At 38.1% G+C, this 20,283-nt stretch overlaps 1 protein-coding gene across 1 annotated transcript in view; it reads left to right on the top strand.

The window, feature by feature from the left end:
- Positions 1-93: 93 nt before the first annotated feature.
- Positions 94-20,283, top strand: part of Klhl28 (kelch like family member 28) — a 25,470-nt gene continuing 5,280 nt past the window's right edge. Inside the window, exons 1-4 of the mRNA XM_005343119.2 lie at positions 94-267; positions 9,341-10,239; positions 16,380-16,823; positions 18,010-18,218. Coding sequence (XP_005343176.1) covers positions 9,341-10,239; positions 16,380-16,823; positions 18,010-18,218 — 1,552 coding nt within the window. The 5' untranslated portion in view covers positions 94-267. The remainder of the gene's footprint in view (positions 268-9,340; positions 10,240-16,379; positions 16,824-18,009; positions 18,219-20,283) is intronic.

The following is a 20,283-nucleotide window of genomic DNA, read 5'->3' as shown; positions in this document are numbered from 1 at the left end:
GTGCATTCTGGGTCGTGTAGTCTACATAGGGAGCGAAGCCGTGGCCGAAGAAGCCTGGAAGAGGAAGTCGGAATGTTGAAACGCTGCCAGAGCTGTGAGGCGGGGTCAAGACCTTAAACGGAAATGACGCTTCCCTGCACGGGGCGGAAGTTTCCCGCCCCACCCGTAAGAGTAGAGGTTTGACCAGCGCAAGTGAGATTCTTGTCCCGGTTCCAGTTTTCCGTGGCTCCTCCTCCTGTCATTGCAGGTGTTATTCCTGGGACTCAGGTATTTTCCGTTTTGCTTTTATCCCGTGGTGCAGGCTTTGGCCGAGTGTTGCCTGTGTGCACATGAGCCAGAGGAAGAGTCTGTACCGGAGCAGGCAGAGGCGACATGTTCTGCAGGGTTGGTTACCATTGTAAGCGTTTACTCTGTACTCCTGAGTGAGATTCTTTCTTTCAGCAAACTACTCATCAGTACAGGAGAACCCAATCGATGTCAAACGTGGGTCTTAAAGACAGAGTACTTTCCTTTTTTCTTTCTTCTTCTTTCTTATTTAAAAAAAGAATTCCTAGTCTTTGGGGATCTTCCTTGTCCCGCTTTCCTCTTCCATGCTTCCTTTTCCTCTCGTCGCCTGATGGCTGTGGAGTGTTAAAGGCTTATGTTAGTTTTCATGTCTGCATCACTCAGTTTTCTTAAAGATGTGCAGAATCTTTACCTTCCCTATATAGCTAACTAACCACTTTGCATTAGACGAAGTGCTTCAGATCTTTCCAAGGTATCCTCTGTGGGACTCACCTGCACTTCTCCAGTCTCCCAGTAGGATCCTCCAGCGTCTCTGCAGTTTTTCAGTCTCCTGGAGACGGAGATCGCTAGACAGTTTCAGTTGTGGTGCAAGTTCTTGCCATCACAGTCCAAAGAGAATTCTGCCCAGAGGATTTAGGGTTGATAGACATCATTTTAAAGGAACTGAGAATGTGATGGCTGACGGATGTTTTCCCTTTTAAATGCAACCATAAGGAGAACTAAGTGTATCAGTCTGTAAAGTCAAACGCTTTGGGTATGAAAGCGCAACTTTTGTTTCTGTATTTGAAACAGACAATTGCTGTACGTGACTGGCCTTGAACTCCTGTCTTGGCCCTCTGAATGTTGAGATTACGAGTTGCACTGCCATTCCAGGTTTAAAGACAGATTGGGAGGGGGTAGGGGAAAGCAGACTTTTTAAAGAAATAAGACAATTACTTTTCAGTGACCTAGTGGTAAAAGACTAAGTTTCTAAGTTTGAAGTTTCAAGTTTATGTTCAAATGCAAGTATTTCTGCCCTGCCTTGTACCAAATGGGGTGTCTCTTGAATTACTTGGTTTTTCTGTTTTTTTTTTTGTTGTTGTTGTTATTGTTGTCTTCCAAGTACTGATATTAAAGTTGTGTGCTAACATGCTCCATTATATTACTTTTTGAGATCTTGCAATAATTGAGTCACGTATGACAAAATGCTTTATAACCATAATTGATACTCCTGGTGAAGCAAATTGAAATTTTATCTTTTTTATTATTGCACAATTTAAATATCATAGATTTTTCTTTTCTTTTTTGGAAAAGTAGTCATATAGTCATACAACGAGGCTGTATGATGTTTTTGCCTGTGCTTTGGTTTCAAGCCTAGCTAGTTTCCTCGTTAGCTTTTGTAGTTTGTGCTTTGCGGCTGTTGTTTGGTCTTGTTTCACTGTGCTGGACATTGAAGCCAGGGCTTTGCTTAGTAGGGAAATCTAGTAAGTGGATCTATTTAAGTTTGATTTAGCAAATATATTTTACTAGAAAAACAACAACAAAAACCTTGCTGTCCCTGTCCCTTTTCTATTTTTAGAGGCAGGATAAGGACAGGAATAAAAAACAAGAGATGACTGTTAACACCTGTCAGTGAGAAGGAGCGACTGCCAAGTGGCTGGGTCTTGGTAGAGCACTTGCCTAGTATGCAAGGTTCTGTATTATATTCACAGTACTACGAAAAAAGGTGTGGGCTGGGGGCACAGAGTGGGAGGGTGGAGGAGAACTTGACAGATTCCTATTTCCAACCTAAAGTGCTTAAATGTATTGTTCTATTCATATGTTCTCAGACTTCAGGAACCCAGTCCATACGAAAGAAACAGGAGAATGATGTATGCATTAGAATGTACACATTAGAATGCCAGTTTATGTTGGAATAGAAGGTAATTCTTTCTGGGGATGAGAATTTTCAGATTGAAAACTCCAGCATACTCTTCATGTATCTAAGAACTTAGGAAGCCAAGTTACTAACCAGCCTAAGGTTGTGTGGTAATCAGTATCAAAGAAAAGGGACTTAGTTTTGAATAATTTCATTATTAGTTATGGCAGAAATATAAGAACGATCCTTTCCCTCTATAAAGAACACTACTTAAAAGACAAGGACCCATAAATTGAGCTGTTGCCCTGTCCTTTTCCTTCAAGCAAAGCAAGATGAGTGCTTCTTCCTCTCAGGTCCCTGTAGCTCAATGTGTATTACAGAGTGTATTTATGTCGGTTACGTTACATCTCCTTGAAGATTTGGAAATACACCAGTTTGATTGTGGATATTTAGGAAATGAGACTTCACTGTCACATGTCTTACTGTCTGTTAGATGATCTTATAGAATGTATATCTTGTTTAGTATATATTTTGTTTATATCTTAAAAGTACTTAAGTTTCTTTTAGTCTTATTTTTGAAGTCTTGAAGTCCTTTCTATGTTTACTAGAAAAGCATTCATGTGTAATAATAGAGTTAAGATAAAAAACAGCGTTTTTTGTTTTTGAATTTTTGTTTTGTTTTGTTTTCTTTTGGATTTTTGAGACAGGATTTCTCTGTATAGCCTTGGCTGTTGAGGAACTCATTTTGTAGACCAAGCTGTCCTTCAACTCAGAGATCTGCTTGCCTCTGCTTCTCAAATTCTGGGAATAAAGGCATGTGCTGAAGAGCAGGGTTTTAATAATAAATACACTTTCTGTTGTGACAATAAACCTCATAAAATTGAAAGGAAGTAGTTAGGACTATACTGAAAATTGCAAATTTGAGTAAAGCAAAATTTTTAAGATTTCCAAATAATTAACTAAGGTAGCAGATTACAGGAAGGTATGTGCTGCTTATCTTCGTTCATTGAGCTGCTCTTAAGAAGGGTAAACACAGTTGCTCTAGATGCATGCTTTATTTCCAGAGTCAGAGGTAATGAACTTGTCATATGAATCACTGAAGCAGGTTTTCTTGGTCCAACAGCCCCCAATCATTACATGTAGACTTAATTTTAGTTATGAATGCTCGACCTTAGCTTAGGCTTGTCCCACTAACTCTTATAACTTAATTTAACCTGTTTCTCTTTAATCTATGTTTTGCTTTGGGGCTTTTACCTTTCTTTCATTCTGTTCATCCTTCTTTCCTGCTTTGGCTGGCTGGAGGCTGGCTAGATGGCTGGCCCTGGGCATCTCCTTTTCCTCCCTCGTTCTTTCTCCAGCCTAGATTCCTCTTCTTACTTATTCTCTCTGTTCTCCAGCCCCGCCATTCAGCTTTTTATTAAGCCAATCAGGTGCCTTAAGCAGGCAAGGTAAAACAAATGCATCACATCTTTACATAGCTAAGCAATTATTCTGCAACATAAAACAAATGCAACACATCTTGACAAAGTTAAGTAAATATTCTATTCCACAAAAAGTTCACTTTATGCCTTTGTGTGTTCTTACCCAAATTTTATAAACATCCCTGAAATATTGGAACTGAAAATAAATTCTGTACACCATAAGGACGTGTATAGTTTAAGAAGTTGTCCTTAATAAGTACAATGGAAATGAAAAGTTATTAACCAATAATTTAGTCCGTTTATTGTGTGCTATGTGCTGAATTCTGTGCTAATACTTAGCAAATATTAACTCATCTAATACTCATAACAACCGATAGAGGCTCTGTATTCTTTATTTGTATTAGATATATTTTAAGGATCAGAAGAAGAAAGTCAATTTAGCTGTTTGCTTAGAGCTTTTGGAAGATTGGTGAAAGGGAAAAGGGTGCTAAAACTCTAGGACAAAATTTGATTTTCTTCCATAATTAACCTTTATATGTTTATGTATTATTTGATCATATATTTTTATCTACCCTTTTTCTGTTTCTGTTCCGAATCTTGTTAATTGCGTCAGAGCTTTAATTAGGTTAAGGAATTGTGAGCTTTTGTTGTTGTTGTTTTGAAACAGGGTCTCCCTATAGAGCCCTTGCTTTCTGCTTTATGTTTCCAAACCTAAAACATAAGGATTTATGTTAGTGACAGGCAGGTAATTTTACTTTTGTTTCTCTAGATATAATGAAAATAATTTTCAGGGAGCATGCAATATTGCCACTTTATTCTGTAGATGGTAAGCACATATTATAACTGGTTGAATTCTACTGTAAGGAAAGGTGAACAAAGGAAAAAGAAAAGACAGAGCAGTTATGATAAACATCTGATCTGTAAAATCACATTACATATACTCTCATTTCTTCTCTATTGCTGTGGCTGTGATCTATATTTATATGGTGGCAGTTAATTGCCTCCCAGCTGATTTCAGCAGCACTTCTTTGTAGCTTAGATGTCAATTAAGTAGATAGGTACTAAACTCGCAGCCTGGTCTTTATTATCTTGGTTTTAGAACCTAAAATTGTGAAGCCGTCTTTTAACATGTGAGTATTGGCACAACATGAATATCATTAGAAATGAACTACAATGCTGTTACCTTGTTGAAACTTAGACATTGATACTGTTTGTTCAATATTAACTAACTAAGTTCATATATGTATAGAACTCTTAAGTATTTGTTTTAACAAAAGTTAAAACAGAAAATATGGCTAGCATGTAGAGGCAATTCAGTATATCAAATCAACTATTAGACCATCAACAGAAGGGAGTTGTTACTACCTGGATTCCTCTTTGGTTTGTTCTAATGCCCTGATATAGTGTTTATGTGTTCTGGATGTTTACACCTGTGTACATTTATCCTTTGTTCTTTATAGCCTTACTTTTTTAGATTTGTTTGTTTGAGACAGGATCTCACCCTTTATCCCAGGCTGGGCTGGAACTCATCATAAATTCTCCTGCCTCAGCCACCTAAGTGCTTGGATTGAAGATGTGAACCACCAGTCTCAGCTCTGAAATTACATATTATATGTATTTGTATATTAAATGAACATATGCCCAAGGTCGCTCACTGTTAGGTAGGTTGGCTGTTAGGTAGCCAAATGTGGACTTAACTCGACCTGTCTGGCTCTAGTTCATATTTTCTTCACTGTTCTGTCCTGTTTTCAGTGGTACTCGTCCTTCCTTCTCCATACGACTGTTATTGAGATAAAGAAACATAGTCAAATTATTTCATAGTATGGGGTTTGAAGATCAGAAATAATTTTTTCTTTGAGTTACTTTTAGACATTTATGGATAGATAACTGAGAACAAAATATAATAAAAGTTATGAATATTGACTAAGTTACAAGTAAACTTTGCAGTATTGTGGCTAGAAATAGTTGACCTGATGCTCAGAGTTCACAAGCATAGAACTTGTCAGGGGAGCTGAAGCGGCTGTCTAGCCTCCTCCGCTCTGTGTTCTCGGGGTTCACAAGGGTAGTACTCGCCAGGAGCTGAAGCAGGCTGTCCTCCGCTCTGTGCTTTCTCACTCTCTCTGTCCACGATGGAACACAGGAAGATTCATTTCAATTAGGCTCCTAAGTGATACTGATACTTTTGGTACAAAGACCATGTTTTAAACCCTATATCTGAATAACTTCTGTAAGTTTTTAAGACATATTTCTTGAGACAGGAAAGAGATCACATTAGAATTTTTGATAATGGAATATGATAAACCTAGTGTGTCATTAATTTTAAGTTCCTATTTTAACCTCCCCCTTTCAAGTTTTATTGATAATTACTTTAGTTGAGCATTAAAAATATGATTTACTTATGTAACTTTAGTTCTCAATAATTGTTTTTAGTTTAAACATTTTTGTTTGTGTGAGAGAGAGAGGGGACAAAGAGAGAACCATGTGTCATTCACATGTATTGAGGTCAAAGAACAACTTTTGGGAGTCAGTTCTCTCTTTTCACTGTGAGTTTTGGGGATCAACTCAAACTCAGCCTTGAGGCCTGAATAGCAAAGCGTTTTCACCTACTGGCCAGTATGGTGGAAGAAGCATGTACAAGAGTTCTTTACCAAGGACCTTTTTTCATCTATTTTTAATTTCTGATAGTTATTATTAATCTGGTATGAAATAAACTGATGTTTGAAATGAATAGTTCGCACATTGGCTAAAATGAGATGAAGACGTACTCTAAGGATGTAAGTGTGTGGATGCAGCCGTAGTACTTATTGACCCTGCATGAGGCAGGAACCCTAGAGACGCAGAGGGCTCCTAGGAGCTGATGTGGGCACCACTCACTAGCCTTTCCATCTGTCCTGTAAGTGTGTCGTGAGCTAGGTTCTTCCACATTCCTGCTATGATGATGTCCACGGGTGAGGGGTTACCCCCACCCTTTTAGAATAGAGTCACCGAATATAAAACTGCTCACCTTCAGAGTGTAGGCTGGGATCCTTAAGAACTAGTAGGAAGTCAGGCAGCCAGCTTCTGTTGTCTGGCACTGTCCTTTTCTATGTGTGGGTCGAGGGTCTAGGCTCTAGAGCTGTTCTTTCTGCTGCCTAAGAAGTAAACTGTCTAAATCCAACATAGCATCCAAGTCCTCATGTGGCTCACTGCATCTTTACTGCTAGCATAGTCAGGCATTGGCCCTGCCCCAGTAGACGGTAAGCAAGAGTCCTTCCTTTTTTGGTACACATAGAAGAGTGGGAAAACTAAAGTCTTAAGGCTAATACTGTTACTGATAAGTAACATCTAATAAGTATTGCAGGTATATGCCTGCAACAGAAAGACATTTCCCCCTTTTAATGCTGTTTTGCTGTGCTGTGCACATGAGAAAACTGAGGCTTTAAAGTGACCTTCACAGGGTCATACAGTTATTAAACAGTTTAGACAATACTATAAACTAAGCAGTCTGATTCTAGAACTATGTCTCTTGAAATTATATTGGTGTGCCTCTCTGGATCTGTGTAATATGTATCACATGTGTGTGCTTTATGTATTGTGTGTGTACACATATTATTTACAAGTTATATTGTGTTATACTTTTATACCACCTGTACCACAAACCCTAGAATGAGTTTCTTATCTAATACTAAGAGGTAGTGCAACATAGAAAGCGAAACACCACTCAGGTAAACAACTAAAAATATTCATGAAGACAAAGTTAGTGCAATTGTTGAGACCTTACTGATCAACACTATTATAAACATTTCATATTTATAAATTCAGCTAATCCTCAAATTCACCCTTACTATAATTGAGCAGCATTTATTCCCTGACTTACCACATAATCCTCAGTTTTCCTTCTCCCTAGACTCAGTACCCTCAGTTCTATTACTCATTTGACATGATCTGAATTCTTCTCTTCAGTGGGTATTCTGGTTTGTTTCAGTTTTCTTTAGGGTGATGCCTAAAGTCTATGCACCTATATGAACTGACATTTCAGAACAAAGTCTCCTTTTTGACATTCCATGCAATATAATTCTATTAGTGAAGCTTAAACCCACATCAGATTAGGTGTTAAAGTGGTACTGAGATTAAAATCCCTAAATCCTTAAACCATCTCTCAGATCAGTTATTTCTCTCCTTTATGCTTGTGCCAGTATTTTGGAATGTTGATATTTTAATCCCTATTAAAATTATGTTAAATATCAGGTCTTTTAGGATCCTTAATTTGTTGTCCAGTATTTTTGCTGCCCCTCCTGGCCATTTCATGATCACTACAAAGGATATGGGCAGAGCCAGAGTATGGTCATCCTAATTCTACATCCCCCAGTCCCTTTTCTTTTAGTAGTATGCACTGGGCATTTGCCTACCTGGACTAAATTATAGGTTTAGATTTGTTTTCAAAAATCTTTTTTTTTTTTTTTTTTTTTTTTTTTTTGCTTTTTCAAGACAGGGTTTCTCTGTGGTTTTGGAGCCTGTCCTGGAACTAGCTCTTGTAGACCAGGCTGGTCTCGAACTCACAGAGATCCGCCTGCCTCTGCCTCCCAAGTTAAAGGCGTTCGCCACCACCGCCTGGCCTGTTTTCAAAAATCTTGAGAGGCATTATAAAATTCTTTACTAGTCTCGAAAGATACAAATACACTTTTTTGATAGAAAACCCTAAGTTCGCTGTGAGAAGAAATGAAGTCTCTGGTGTGCCTTATTATTGTTAGCCCCTTTAGACTGACTTAATCCATTTAAGGCAATTGCGAATCATATCCGTGCTAATTTTAGAGTATTATCTGGAGTTAAGATGAATCTTCTTAGACTGTTTATAAAATTTAGTCTCACTTTTTAGATTAGTGTCCAGTCCTATATCTCTGGAATCTCATTTGTAGGTCTTTGTAACTATCTTGGAATGTAATTGTTTAGTTTGGGAAAAATATGTTCTTATAAAGTATCTAGCTCTTGCTTTTCAACCTTTCTATTTTCCATTGACCTTGTTCATTGTTCACTGTTCAGCCTGACTATAATTCTCCTTGATAAATCAGATAAATGAGAGTGGGGGTTACAAATCTGCACGTATATACTTAAGTTAACCTCATGTAAAGGAATAGACTTTTATAGAAATTTAATTGTAACCTAGACTGAGGAGGATGAAAAGGGAAAGGTTATAGACAATACTTAACACTTACTAAGAAAACAATTGAGAGATAGTACGTTTTATAGAGAGCTATAACATTAATACTCATATGAGCATTATTGGAATGAAAGACTATTATGGGCAAGAATGTGAGTTAGTAAGCATGGAGGTCATAGGAAGAGGCAATTTAATGAAGTGAACCTCATGTACGATATGGAACCATATGTGCTATTTATCCTTTATATGAAACTTTATGCTTACAAAGTCACTGTCAATTGGTATTATTGGTGCTATTCTTGAAAAAAGGGAGTTTCAAAACTAATTTGGCTGTAAGCAATTTTTCTCCACATATTTGTATTTTATTGTAGTGCTTGCTGAGTAATGAAAATAATCAATGAAACATTTAGTTTATGTCTAAAAGTCCATATGGTTTGGCCTTATCATAGAACAATTTGGGTCTCCACTTCCTAATCTCTATAACAAAGCAGTTGCATTAGATGATAAATTCCTTTATCTCTAAAAGCCTCTGTTTTAGTGTTCACTGTTTAAAACCCAGCAAAGTAGTGAATAAATAAGTCTGACTTGTGCACTTTGGGACACAGGCTCACATTGGCATGGCATTTTGAAATAACCGTCTTTGTCTTTTACTTTCTGTAGATGGACCACACAGCCCCGACCTACATGCTTGCTAACCTAACCCATTTGCATTCAGAACAACTTCTGCAGGGCTTGAATCTCCTTCGTCAGCATCACGAACTCTGTGACATCATTCTTCGAGTAGGTGATGTTAAAATTCATGCTCATAAAGTGGTTCTTGCCAGCATCAGCCCATACTTCAAGGCTATGTTCACTGGAAACCTTTCTGAGAAGGAGAACAGTGAGGTTGAGTTCCAGTGCATTGATGAAGCTGCGCTGCAGGCCATCGTGGAGTACGCCTACACGGGGACAGTTTTCATTTCTCAGGACACCGTTGAATCTCTCCTACCAGCAGCAAACCTGCTCCAGATAAAACTTGTCCTGAAGGAATGCTGTGCATTTCTTGAAAGCCAGCTTGACCCTGGTAACTGTATTGGAATTTCCCGTTTTGCAGAGACGTATGGTTGTCATGACCTTTATTTGGCGGCTACTAAATACATATGCCAGAATTTTGAATCTGTTTGCCAGACAGAAGAGTTTTTTGAGCTTACGCATGCTGATTTGGATGAAATTGTCTCCAATGACTGCTTGAATGTAGCTACCGAAGAGACAGTTTTTTATGCATTAGAGTCTTGGATCAAGTATGATGTGCAAGAACGCCAGAAATACTTAGCACAGCTGCTGAACAGTGTACGATTACCATTGCTGAGCGTTAAGTTCCTCACTAGGCTCTATGAAGCAAATCACCTTATCCGTGACGATCGTACTTGTAAACATCTCTTGAATGAAGCCCTAAAGTACCACTTCATGCCAGAACATAGACTCTCGCATCAGACAGTCTTGATGACGCGACCTCGCTGTGCTCCCAAAGTATTGTGTGCAGTAGGAGGAAAATCTGGACTCTTTGCCTGTTTGGATAGGTAAATAAATGGGTTTTTTTTTTAAAGGAGTAATACTGTCACATATTGTGCTTTTTAAATGTGCTAATTTTCTGTATTTAAGAAATATTTTTATTTTCCTTTCATTTGCTGTTTTGATGTTCTTTCTTTCCTTTTTTATTTCCTAAATTATTTATGAGAGTATTTTAATCATATTTCCATACATTCTCTATTATACTCAATTATTAGTTCTTCCTTCACCCCAAGTGTGTACATTGATCTATCCTGGTTATATACTGATTTTCTAATGTTTATTTCTACTTCCTTCTCCTCCTCTTCCTTTTTCTCCCCTTTCCTCTGTCCTCACACTTCATCCTCTCCTCCTCTTCCTTCTAACAGTGTGCTAAAGAAGAGAGCTAGGAATCCGAGATGAGGGCCGACGGAGGAGTGGGCTAGAATGAAAACAGTTGATTAGAAGAGCATAAACTACCCTAAATAACTTTCATGTGAAATTGTTTTCATTTTGTTTTTTACAATTGTAAAAAAGTTTTTATTTTCCTAATATTTTACAGCAGGGATTGTCAGTCTGTTCTGTGAAAAGCCCAATAGACTATATCTCAGACTGGTGGGCCTTCTTGTCTTTGTTGCATCTACTTAATTCCACCTTTGTGAGATGAGAGCAACCATAGGCAGTATATAAATGATTAAGCATGGATGTGTTCCAATAAAACTTTATTTGCAAAAATAGAAGGACTGAATTTAGGCCATGACTTTTGTTTGTCAACCCTTGATTTATTTCTTTATGGAAGTCACCCTTTGACACTTACAACATAGCTGGAGGTTCTTTGTCTTTCCTTTCATAGAGGTCACTTTGTGAAAGTGTTGATGTTTGACATATTCTTTCAATACTGTGGATTTCTTTCTCGCCATTTCCAAAACTCTGGTTAACTATTTTCTTTCTCCAACTGTAGGAAACTTGTTATATCATCAATGACAATTCATTTATTCTAATTTTAAATATGTTTCACTGTGCATTTCCTTTCTAGCCTAGAAGTACTGTTATTAAGATTGATCTACAAGTAGGGTATTGCCTGTGGTATTCACTCATGTTAACTGTTTGACTCAGGCTTAAAAGAAAGGACTGTTGGCATGAATTGAGTAACTGATGTGACAGAATTTCAAATATGAATATATATTGATAAAATCCTTATGTAATTTCCTTTTGGTTTCTCAAATATTAAAAACAATGAACTTGTCATTGAAAATTAGGAAAATATTTTTATATTTACATCTAATAATCTTTTTTCTCTTTGTGTCATAGTAAATTTTAAAGTATCATTTTTACAAAGATGTTTACTGAAGCATTATTGATAACTATGGAAAAATTGGAACCAACTTGATGATTATTCAGTTTAATTCGACACCAAACAGTGCTAGATAAAGAGCCTTCAATAAGTCCATACTTTAGTGAAGAATGAAATATTTTATATAGTATGCTAATGCAATGATAAAGATAATTCTATGCAGTTATTTAGGAGCAGTATTTATTCCATTTGGACAACTTAGGGGAGATTTTGTATGGAAGCTAGTGTTTAAGGTAAGTATTGAAATGAAAATAAGAGTCAAACAAACTAAGAGATAAGGAAATATGCAGAGACAAAGGCATGGTACAGTATAGGTCATAAAATATAAAAGCTGTTTGATAGTGAAAAATCAAAAGTTCTGACTGACTAGTGAGTGGTTGTCATCCTAAGCCATTTCTGATATTACTGTATGCCAATGAGAAGATGTTTATATATGTTACAAAAGAGTTTTAAAGGGGCTAGTGTAATGATCAGACTTACATATCAGATCATTTTGGCTGCATTTTAGAGAAACTTAGAAAAACCATATTAAATAACCTCGGAGTGTGTAGATAAGAAGCTGTTGTAGAAGTACAGTACAGGCAAGGGGAGCCGGATTAAGTTCTAGTAGTTTAGAGTATTGCCTGCTTTTGCAGAAGTCCCAGGTTGCGTTCCCAGCACCCTTTGGCCCTCACAACTATCTGTAACTCCTGTTCCAAGAGATATGACACCTTCTTCTGGCCCCTGTAGGCACCAGCCATGGAAGCATACACATATAACAAGAATAAATGTCTTAATGAAAGAAAGAATGGGCAAGAGAATAGGGTAGTTTAAGAGATGTTTTGAGAGAGTAAATTGATGGGATTTGGTTCTTAGATGGATAGAGGAGAAGGATGCTGAAGGAGAGGGAGAAAGCAAATATAGATGAGATTTTTGAAATTAATAAAGAAGTGAAAGTTTACTACCAAGAAGGAGAAATACAAGACAGGGAGCCACTTTAAGGGAACAGTGTGTTCAGTTTCAGATACATGGAGATTGAGTACCTATTAAATATTCTGATGTAATATTAGTGGCAGGACTGCATTCCCAGCACCCCGGCCGCCTGCTAGCTTATGCCCCAAAATAATTACACAGACACTGTATTCTTTTAAACACTGCTTGGCCCATTAACTCTAGCCCTTACAGGCTAATTCTCATATCCCGATCAACCCATCTCTAATAATCTGTGTAGCATCAGTCTTACCGGGAAAGATTCTAGCCTACGTCCATCCTGGGTCTGAGCTTCATGCGTCTGCCTCAGAGAGCAGAGCTCTCACGTCCACCCGGGAGACAGGAGCATGGCGTCTCTCTGAGCTCACTTCTTCTTCCTCCCAGCATTCTCTTCTGTTTACTCCTCCCACCTATGTTTTAACCTATCAGGGCCAAGCAGTTTCTTTATTGCTTAACCAATGAAATCAACAGATTGATATATTACACTCCCACATCAATATTCAAGTAAAAATGTCCTACTGCTTATTGAATATGAGTGCGTTTATCCAGAAATCTTGTGGAAGTCCCACAGCATAGTTGAAAAGTCTAAATTAAGCTGGGCAGTGGTGGCACATGCCTATACCCCAGCACTCAAGAGGCAGAGATAGGCGGAATCTCTGTGAGTTCGAGGCCAGCCTGGACCACAAGTGCTAGTTCTAGGAACAGGCTCCAAAAACTACAGAGAAACCCTGTCTCAAAACCTTCCCCCCCAAAAGAGAGAGAGAGAGAGACAGAAAGGGAGAGAGAGAGATAAAGGTATAAATTAAACAATGACATCTTTGATGGACTCCGTTACCAGAATAAGTGTCTTTTTTTTTTTTTGACCCAGTAAGAACATATAGAAAGGACAAAGGATTGATTGATGAATGTCAATCCAGAAACATTTTAGAGGTGGAAAACCAAGAATAAATAGTGTCATGGACCTCAAGGAATTTGTTTGTCAAGAAGGAGGGAATATGATCATCAAATTAAAGTGTAAAGAAAAGGTTCAGAAAGCTAACGATAGTAGCTGTTATATGTGGCAGTATAAAGACCACTAGTGACTTTCATGTCAGCAGAATTGTTGGAATGTTGTAGGTATACCCTGTTGAGAAAGAGTCACAGTGAGAAAAGTGAAGACAGCAATGGACAAGTTGGGAAGCTCTGATTTTGTTTTATTTTGTTCTTGAATAGAACCATTGAGAATATTTGAAAGAAGATGCCAAAATAAAGAGGGAGCAGGCTGAAGATGTAGGACAAAGAAATGGTCACTGATAGAACAAGATCTTGAAATAGTAGGACATAACAGAAAAGAGGGAGGAAGACTAGAATATTTGTATATTCAGGTAGAACAGAGAAATGAGAGAAAGGGTCTGAGGAGATCCTGTTCTCTGGATTTTATATATATATAAATGGCTTAAGGTTCGCTAGAGAAGAAAGTGTGGGTTGGTTAGGTAGTTTAGGAAATTGAAAAAAGAACCAAGCATCTCCCTAGGTAGAGTCATAAGGATGATAGTGTAATTGAGACTACTTTAAGTCATTGTGTGAACTCTCAGATGGATAAGTAGCAGCACAATTTATACTCGTCCCATGAAAGTATCAATATAAGTGATCACCGTTTGTCCTTAGAAGACTTTATTGGGGCCAAGTGTAGTACTATAGTCCTGTAATCCCAGGATTTAGGAGACTGGGACAGGAGGATAGCCATGAGCTTGAGGTTACCATGTGTTACCCAAGGAGTTCTAAGCAACCAAGCCTACATAGTAAAACACTACTTCAAAATAAAACCAACAGCACTCAGAATCATTAGGATGAGTACCTTTGTGCAGTATCTGTTTTAATGAGTTACCTAACATGATTTAGGTAAGTGGAAATCCATGAATTCTGGGTAATCCACCTTAGAACTTCTGGTTTCATTTCCACTGTGAGGTTGTTTTTTGTTTTTTTCTTACTCTAACTAAATATCTTATTTTGTAAGACCCCCTGGCTGTTTAGCAATTATTTAGCAGTATTAGCATGACCATGGAAGTGGATTTGCTCTAGAAGAGAGGGGTTTGGCTCCTTTGATTTTCTTTTGTGTGTTGCCAATAGCTTCTTCTACTATGTTATGATGTAGTAAAAGAAAAAAACATGCTTGTCAGAGCCAGGCCCTCCCAGTGTTAAGAGCCATGAGCCAAATAAACTTCCATTGTTTATATTATACCCAATCAGTAATTTTCTGGTAGGGCAGAAAAAAACAAACAAAACTAAAATAACCTGACAGAACAGTTGGTGCCAGGAAGCAGGACTGTGGCTGTAGCAAATGCTTGGAAGTGAGGAAGCACTGTGGAAACTGGGTAACGGATGCATGTTGATCAGATCTGAAGGATTGTTCTAGGTTTTTATGGCCGAACATTAAAGACAGTTCTAGATTCAAGAAGAATCAGTCTGAATCTTCTTAGATATACCTGTACCATATGTGGCAGGCATATTGGGGGAAGTGTGGGTGGCCGAGGGCGGTTGTGATAGAGCCTTAGACAGATATGAAGAACATGGACTGGGAACTTGGCGGAAATGCCACCCTTGTGCAATTGCAAAGAACTTGTTAAAAACTTGTGAAGAACGCATCCCTCATTTTACTAACACTGCCCCTGGGTAATAGGCTAGGCTATCTGGCCAAAGAATTTCTAAGCAGCTGTTTTGCTTTGTGGCTATTTTTAAGTAAATATACTTAAGATGTGAGAGGAAAGAAATGACCCAAAGATAGGATTTATAATTAAGTGAGAATTAGAATGGAAAAGTTGAGAAATTCACAGCCTTTGTGTGTCAAGGGTTGAAAAGGTTTGCTTAAGAACAAACCACAGCTGGGACCATGTGAATCCCACAGACTAAAGATGCCAGCATGGGTATAAGGATGCCAGAACCTCCCACCAGGAGGAAGAGAGACTGCCAGCATGTTGATAGTCTTTGCGGCTGCTCTTCTACACAGAGCCATAGCTCTAGGAGGGCAGAACATTTTAGGCCTAGGCCCAGGGCACGCTCCACAAACCTGCAGACCAAGGCCGCCTCAGGACTCTGGGCACAGCCCTCAGCATAGCGTTCTGAATACTCCAGATGTCGCTCAAGCAGGCCCAGATGCAACTTGACCCACCAGAGGTTCAGAACGCAATCACTGTGGGCTTACCTACTTAAATAGAAAGCAGAAACAATGGTAGGCCTAGGCATAAATCTGTGGTAAAGATGGAGCAGCTACAGAGAGCCCACCTCCTTAAGTGCTGAGCAACTAGGAGATGGGAGAACTATAGGCCTTAAGACTGCACATACTGTAAGGTGTTGGGTGGCCTGAACCCAACAAAACCATACAAAGAGTTAAGGCTTTCTTGGGCCCTATGCTCCTAAATCCTACCCAGTATGCACAACCCATGGAGTCAAAGGCGATTGGTCTCTCGTGATTTCTTAGTCATGGGACAGATGTACACTGCACCTTATTTAGCATTTTCTTTTTGATGAATTATTGTCTTGTGCTCCATTGAGCATTTCTGGATATGCCTACTACAAAATTGTCTATAGTAGATACTCAATAGAGGAGACGCATTAAGTGTGAAATTCTAAGTGAAGGTATGTATTTTCAAATTTGTTAGATAAAATTGTGTTCCAGAGTAGCTTGTACCAGTTTATGCTCTTCGCCACAGTGTGTCCACGTTTGCACAACACTCTTGGCCGTAGGTATGAAGGTACATCATGATTTATTGTGGTTTGGATTCGCATGACCTTGATTACTAATGCAAGTACACATTCTTGTTGATGAGCATTTGGGTTTTTTAATCTATTGTTTTTCTGCTTATTCATTAGCGTGGAGATGTACTTTCCCCAGAATGACTCTTGGATTGGTCTGGCGCCTCTGAATATTCCTCGCTATGAATTTGGAATATGTGTTTTAGACCAAAAAGTCTATGTTATAGGTGGTATTGAGACTAGCATGCATCCCAATGTCACTGTCAGAAAACACGAAAACTCAGTGGAGTGTTGGGATCCTGATACAAACACCTGGACTTCCCTAGAGAGGATGAACGAGAGCCGAAGCACCCTTGGAGTGGTGGTCCTTGCAGGAGAACTTTATGCTTTAGGAGGATATGATGGACAGTCTTACTTGCAGTCTGTAGAGAAATACATCCCCAAAATAAGACAGTGGCAACCCGTGGCCCCAATGACAACCACAAGAAGTTGTTTTGCTGCGGCTGTTCTGGATGGAATGATATATGCCATTGGTGGATATGGCCCTGCTCACATGAACAGGTATTTAACATAATAATTGAATTGCTTATGTTTGTAGGTTTTTACAGAAGCACGATTTACAGTCATTTTTGAATTTTAAATAACTTGTGCATATGAATAGACTTTTTAAATATGCTTAAGTAATATTGACAGACATTTGAGAATTTGGACTGTCCTAAGTGTAATTGTTTTTTATCACTGAGATTCAGATCTCTCCTAATAAATTTTATATTCAACTAATGTAGCGAACTACATTTTAGACCTAAAACAAATTAGACAAATTTAGATTTTTATAGGATGCAATTATGTGTGTATCTATGTGTGTGCATGATCTTTTCTTACATTGCTTATTATAATAAAGTAGAAGTGCAATTCATGCATTCCAGCACATTATAAGACATCGCAACATTAACATTTTGGGCCAGTAAGATTGCTCAGTGGGTAAATGTGCTTGCTGTGCCAGCCTGACAAACGGAGTTCAGCCTTTGGACCCCACGATGGGAGGAAAGAGCCATGTCCCACGTGCTTATCTCTTTCCTGTGCTATCTTCAACCTCATATTTATGTATGTATAGTATTTTTTTAAAGAAGCAGATTTTAAAATTAAAATCTTATTTCATACTCCTTTTTGGATTCTATGGTCATACTTTAATAATAACATATAGACATGTCGTTACACTATTAGAATGAATGAGAGATTTCTGTACTCTGTAGTATGGTCTTGGAATGAAGGAGAAATATAGATAAGAAAAGTAAAGTTTACAAGTTACTGATTGTATGTACTATGAATCATGGTTCTAAACCTCTGTTTAAAATTGATGCTCTAAAGAATTTTACCTATTGGAGTGGTATTTCACTCATTGCGAGCAATCTAATGAAAAAATTTTGTGCTCATATATACTATACTACCATTTTGTGTGAGGGATGCGTGCATCCATGAAATTGGTTCCACAACCAATCTCTCATGGATATCTTATCTGACTGTATAAAAGAATGACATGCAGCTATTGTTGTATCCTTTCCGCAAAGCAAACTTTTATACCTGAAATTTTTTTCTACAGATGCCCAAACATTTGGGACAAATTACTATTATTTTTATTTATTTGTTTACTTAGTTTTTTAAACTGTGGTGGGTTTTAGTTTTGCTTTGGCAGAAAAAGTAACAAAATAACCTATGAATTAATTCTTCCTCATGTAAATACTTGCAGTGTGGAACGTTATGATCCAAGTAAGGATTCCTGGGAGATGGTTGCTTCCATGGCTGATAAAAGGATTCACTTTGGCGTCGGAGTTATGCTAGGTTTTATTTTTGTGGTAGGTGGGCATAATGGTGTCTCGCATTTGTCAAGCATTGAAAGATATGACCCTCATCAAAATCAGTGGACAGTGTGTAGACCAATGAAAGAGCCCAGGACAGGTAATAATTATTCATTCTTTCTTTCTTTTGTTTGTTTGTCTTGTGTCATTGGGGGGTTGAAACCCAGGCTTGTGCATGTAAATATTCTAGAACTGAACTGTGTCTTAGCTGTTAACTCATGAAACCCCGCATGCGGGGCTGGTCTTTATATTGTGATATTCCTATAACACTAGTGTCTTGGACCTTAACAGTAGGGTGTTAGTTTACCAGAAAAAGATTTTGTGTAATTGGTGTGTGTGTGTGTGTGTGAAAGAGAAAAAAAGACAGATACACAAAGAAAGAGAGCGAGAAAGAGCAGCAGGCATACAGTATGGTACATGTATGTGGAGGTCAGAGAGATTTTACAGGAGTTGGTTCTCTGCGGCCTTGTTTTGATTTCATGCTGCCATGCTGCAATCTGGCCTGTAACCTTCCCACTATTTCTTCTGACTCCTTCTGCCTCCCACAGTAAGCTTGAGTGAATGGATATCTTTATTACATACTGACTTTCTTTCCTTTGGCTGTGTACCAAGAAGTGGGATAGCTGGATGCTATAGTAGTTCTGTTTTTTGCATTGTGGGGAGTTCCATTCAGATTTCAGTTATGGATGGAATGATTTACATTTTCACCAATGGTCTGTCATTCCTTTTCCCTGTGTCCTCTCTAGCAGGTGTTGTTTTCTTGAATATTAGCCATTCTCACTGGGGTAAGGTGGGATCTGAAGATACTTCTGATCTGCATCACGTTGATAGCTCAGGGGTGTTGAACATTGTTTTCATGTATTTATGATTTGTACTTTTGAGAGTTCTCTGTTTAGTTTGTTTGCTCATTTATTTATTGACTTATTTGGGTTTTTGTTTGAGTCATTTATATTTCTGAATATTAGTTCCTTATTAGATAAATGTGTAGCCCAGATTGTCTTCTGTTTTGCAGGCTGCTGTTTCACTCTGGTAGTAGCTCCGCTTGCCGTCTAGTCTTGTTTACCGTTTACTGCTCGCTGACTTGGACCATTTTCTGTTTGTTTTCTTCTTACAGCTTCAAAACTTCATATCATACATGAAAAGTCTTAATCTGTTTTGAATTGATTTTTGTCTAGGGTGAGAGACTGGCATCTAGTATTATTCTTCTACATTCAGATTTCTTATTGTCCCAGCACCATTTGTTAAAGAGGCTATCTTTTTTCCGATGTATGTTTTAGCTCCTTGTCAAGGTGACTATGGCTATGGTGATTTATCTCTAGGTCCTCTATTTTATGTGGGCTTTTTTTTGTTTTGTTTTTGCCAAACCATATATTTTTATTGGGGAATTGAGACCGTTAATATTTTAGAGCTATCATTGAAGGTGTGTATAACGCCTGTCATTTTGGTAGTTCTATGGTGTCTTCTCAGATCTCTTTTGACTTCATGTCCTGGTGTTATTTGTTCCCTGTGTCCTCTTTCCTCAGATTGAAGTATTCCTCCTAGTGTCATCTCTAATAGTCATGGAAATGTATCTTCTGGTCCTGTCTACTTAGTGTTCCACAGATCTCTTCTTCCTGAATAGGCATTTCTTTCATAAGTTGGGGAGTTTTCTTCTGTGATTTATTTTACTGAGGATATTTTCCATGCCTTTACCATGATTTTCTTCTTTCTCTATCCTCTTTGGGTTCTTTAAATATATTTATAATTTCTGTTTTGAAATTCTTGTCTTGTGAACCAGCTAAGTTTGTTTTTTCAGGATTTTAGAACATTGCAGTTAGGAGCGCTGCTTTATAGAGACACTTTGGCTTCATTATTCCTGATGGTTTGGGGGCCTACGCATCTAGAGTTTGGTCGTTACTGGTGGGGGTTTTGTTTTTGAATGATGTCTGTTCTCACCTATATCTATACATATGCATATAACATACATACACACAAAAAATAATAGGGAGAGTTTAAAGTAAGTAGAGATAGCAATCCAGAAAAGAGAAAGGAGAGAGAGGCACAGCAAAGAAAGGGAGGGAGGGATACTATCAGTATCTCTTTCTTTCAAGGAGCGCACACACACACACACACACCACACACACACATACACACACACACACACACACACACACACACACACACAC

Source organism: Microtus ochrogaster, chromosome 1, assembly GCF_000317375.1.
Source record: "Microtus ochrogaster isolate Prairie Vole_2 chromosome 1, MicOch1.0, whole genome shotgun sequence".
Classification (NCBI taxonomy): Eukaryota; Metazoa; Chordata; class Mammalia; order Rodentia; family Cricetidae; genus Microtus; species Microtus ochrogaster.
Note: the sequence above shows the minus strand (reverse complement) of the source record. Positions and strands in the feature narration are given on the sequence as shown.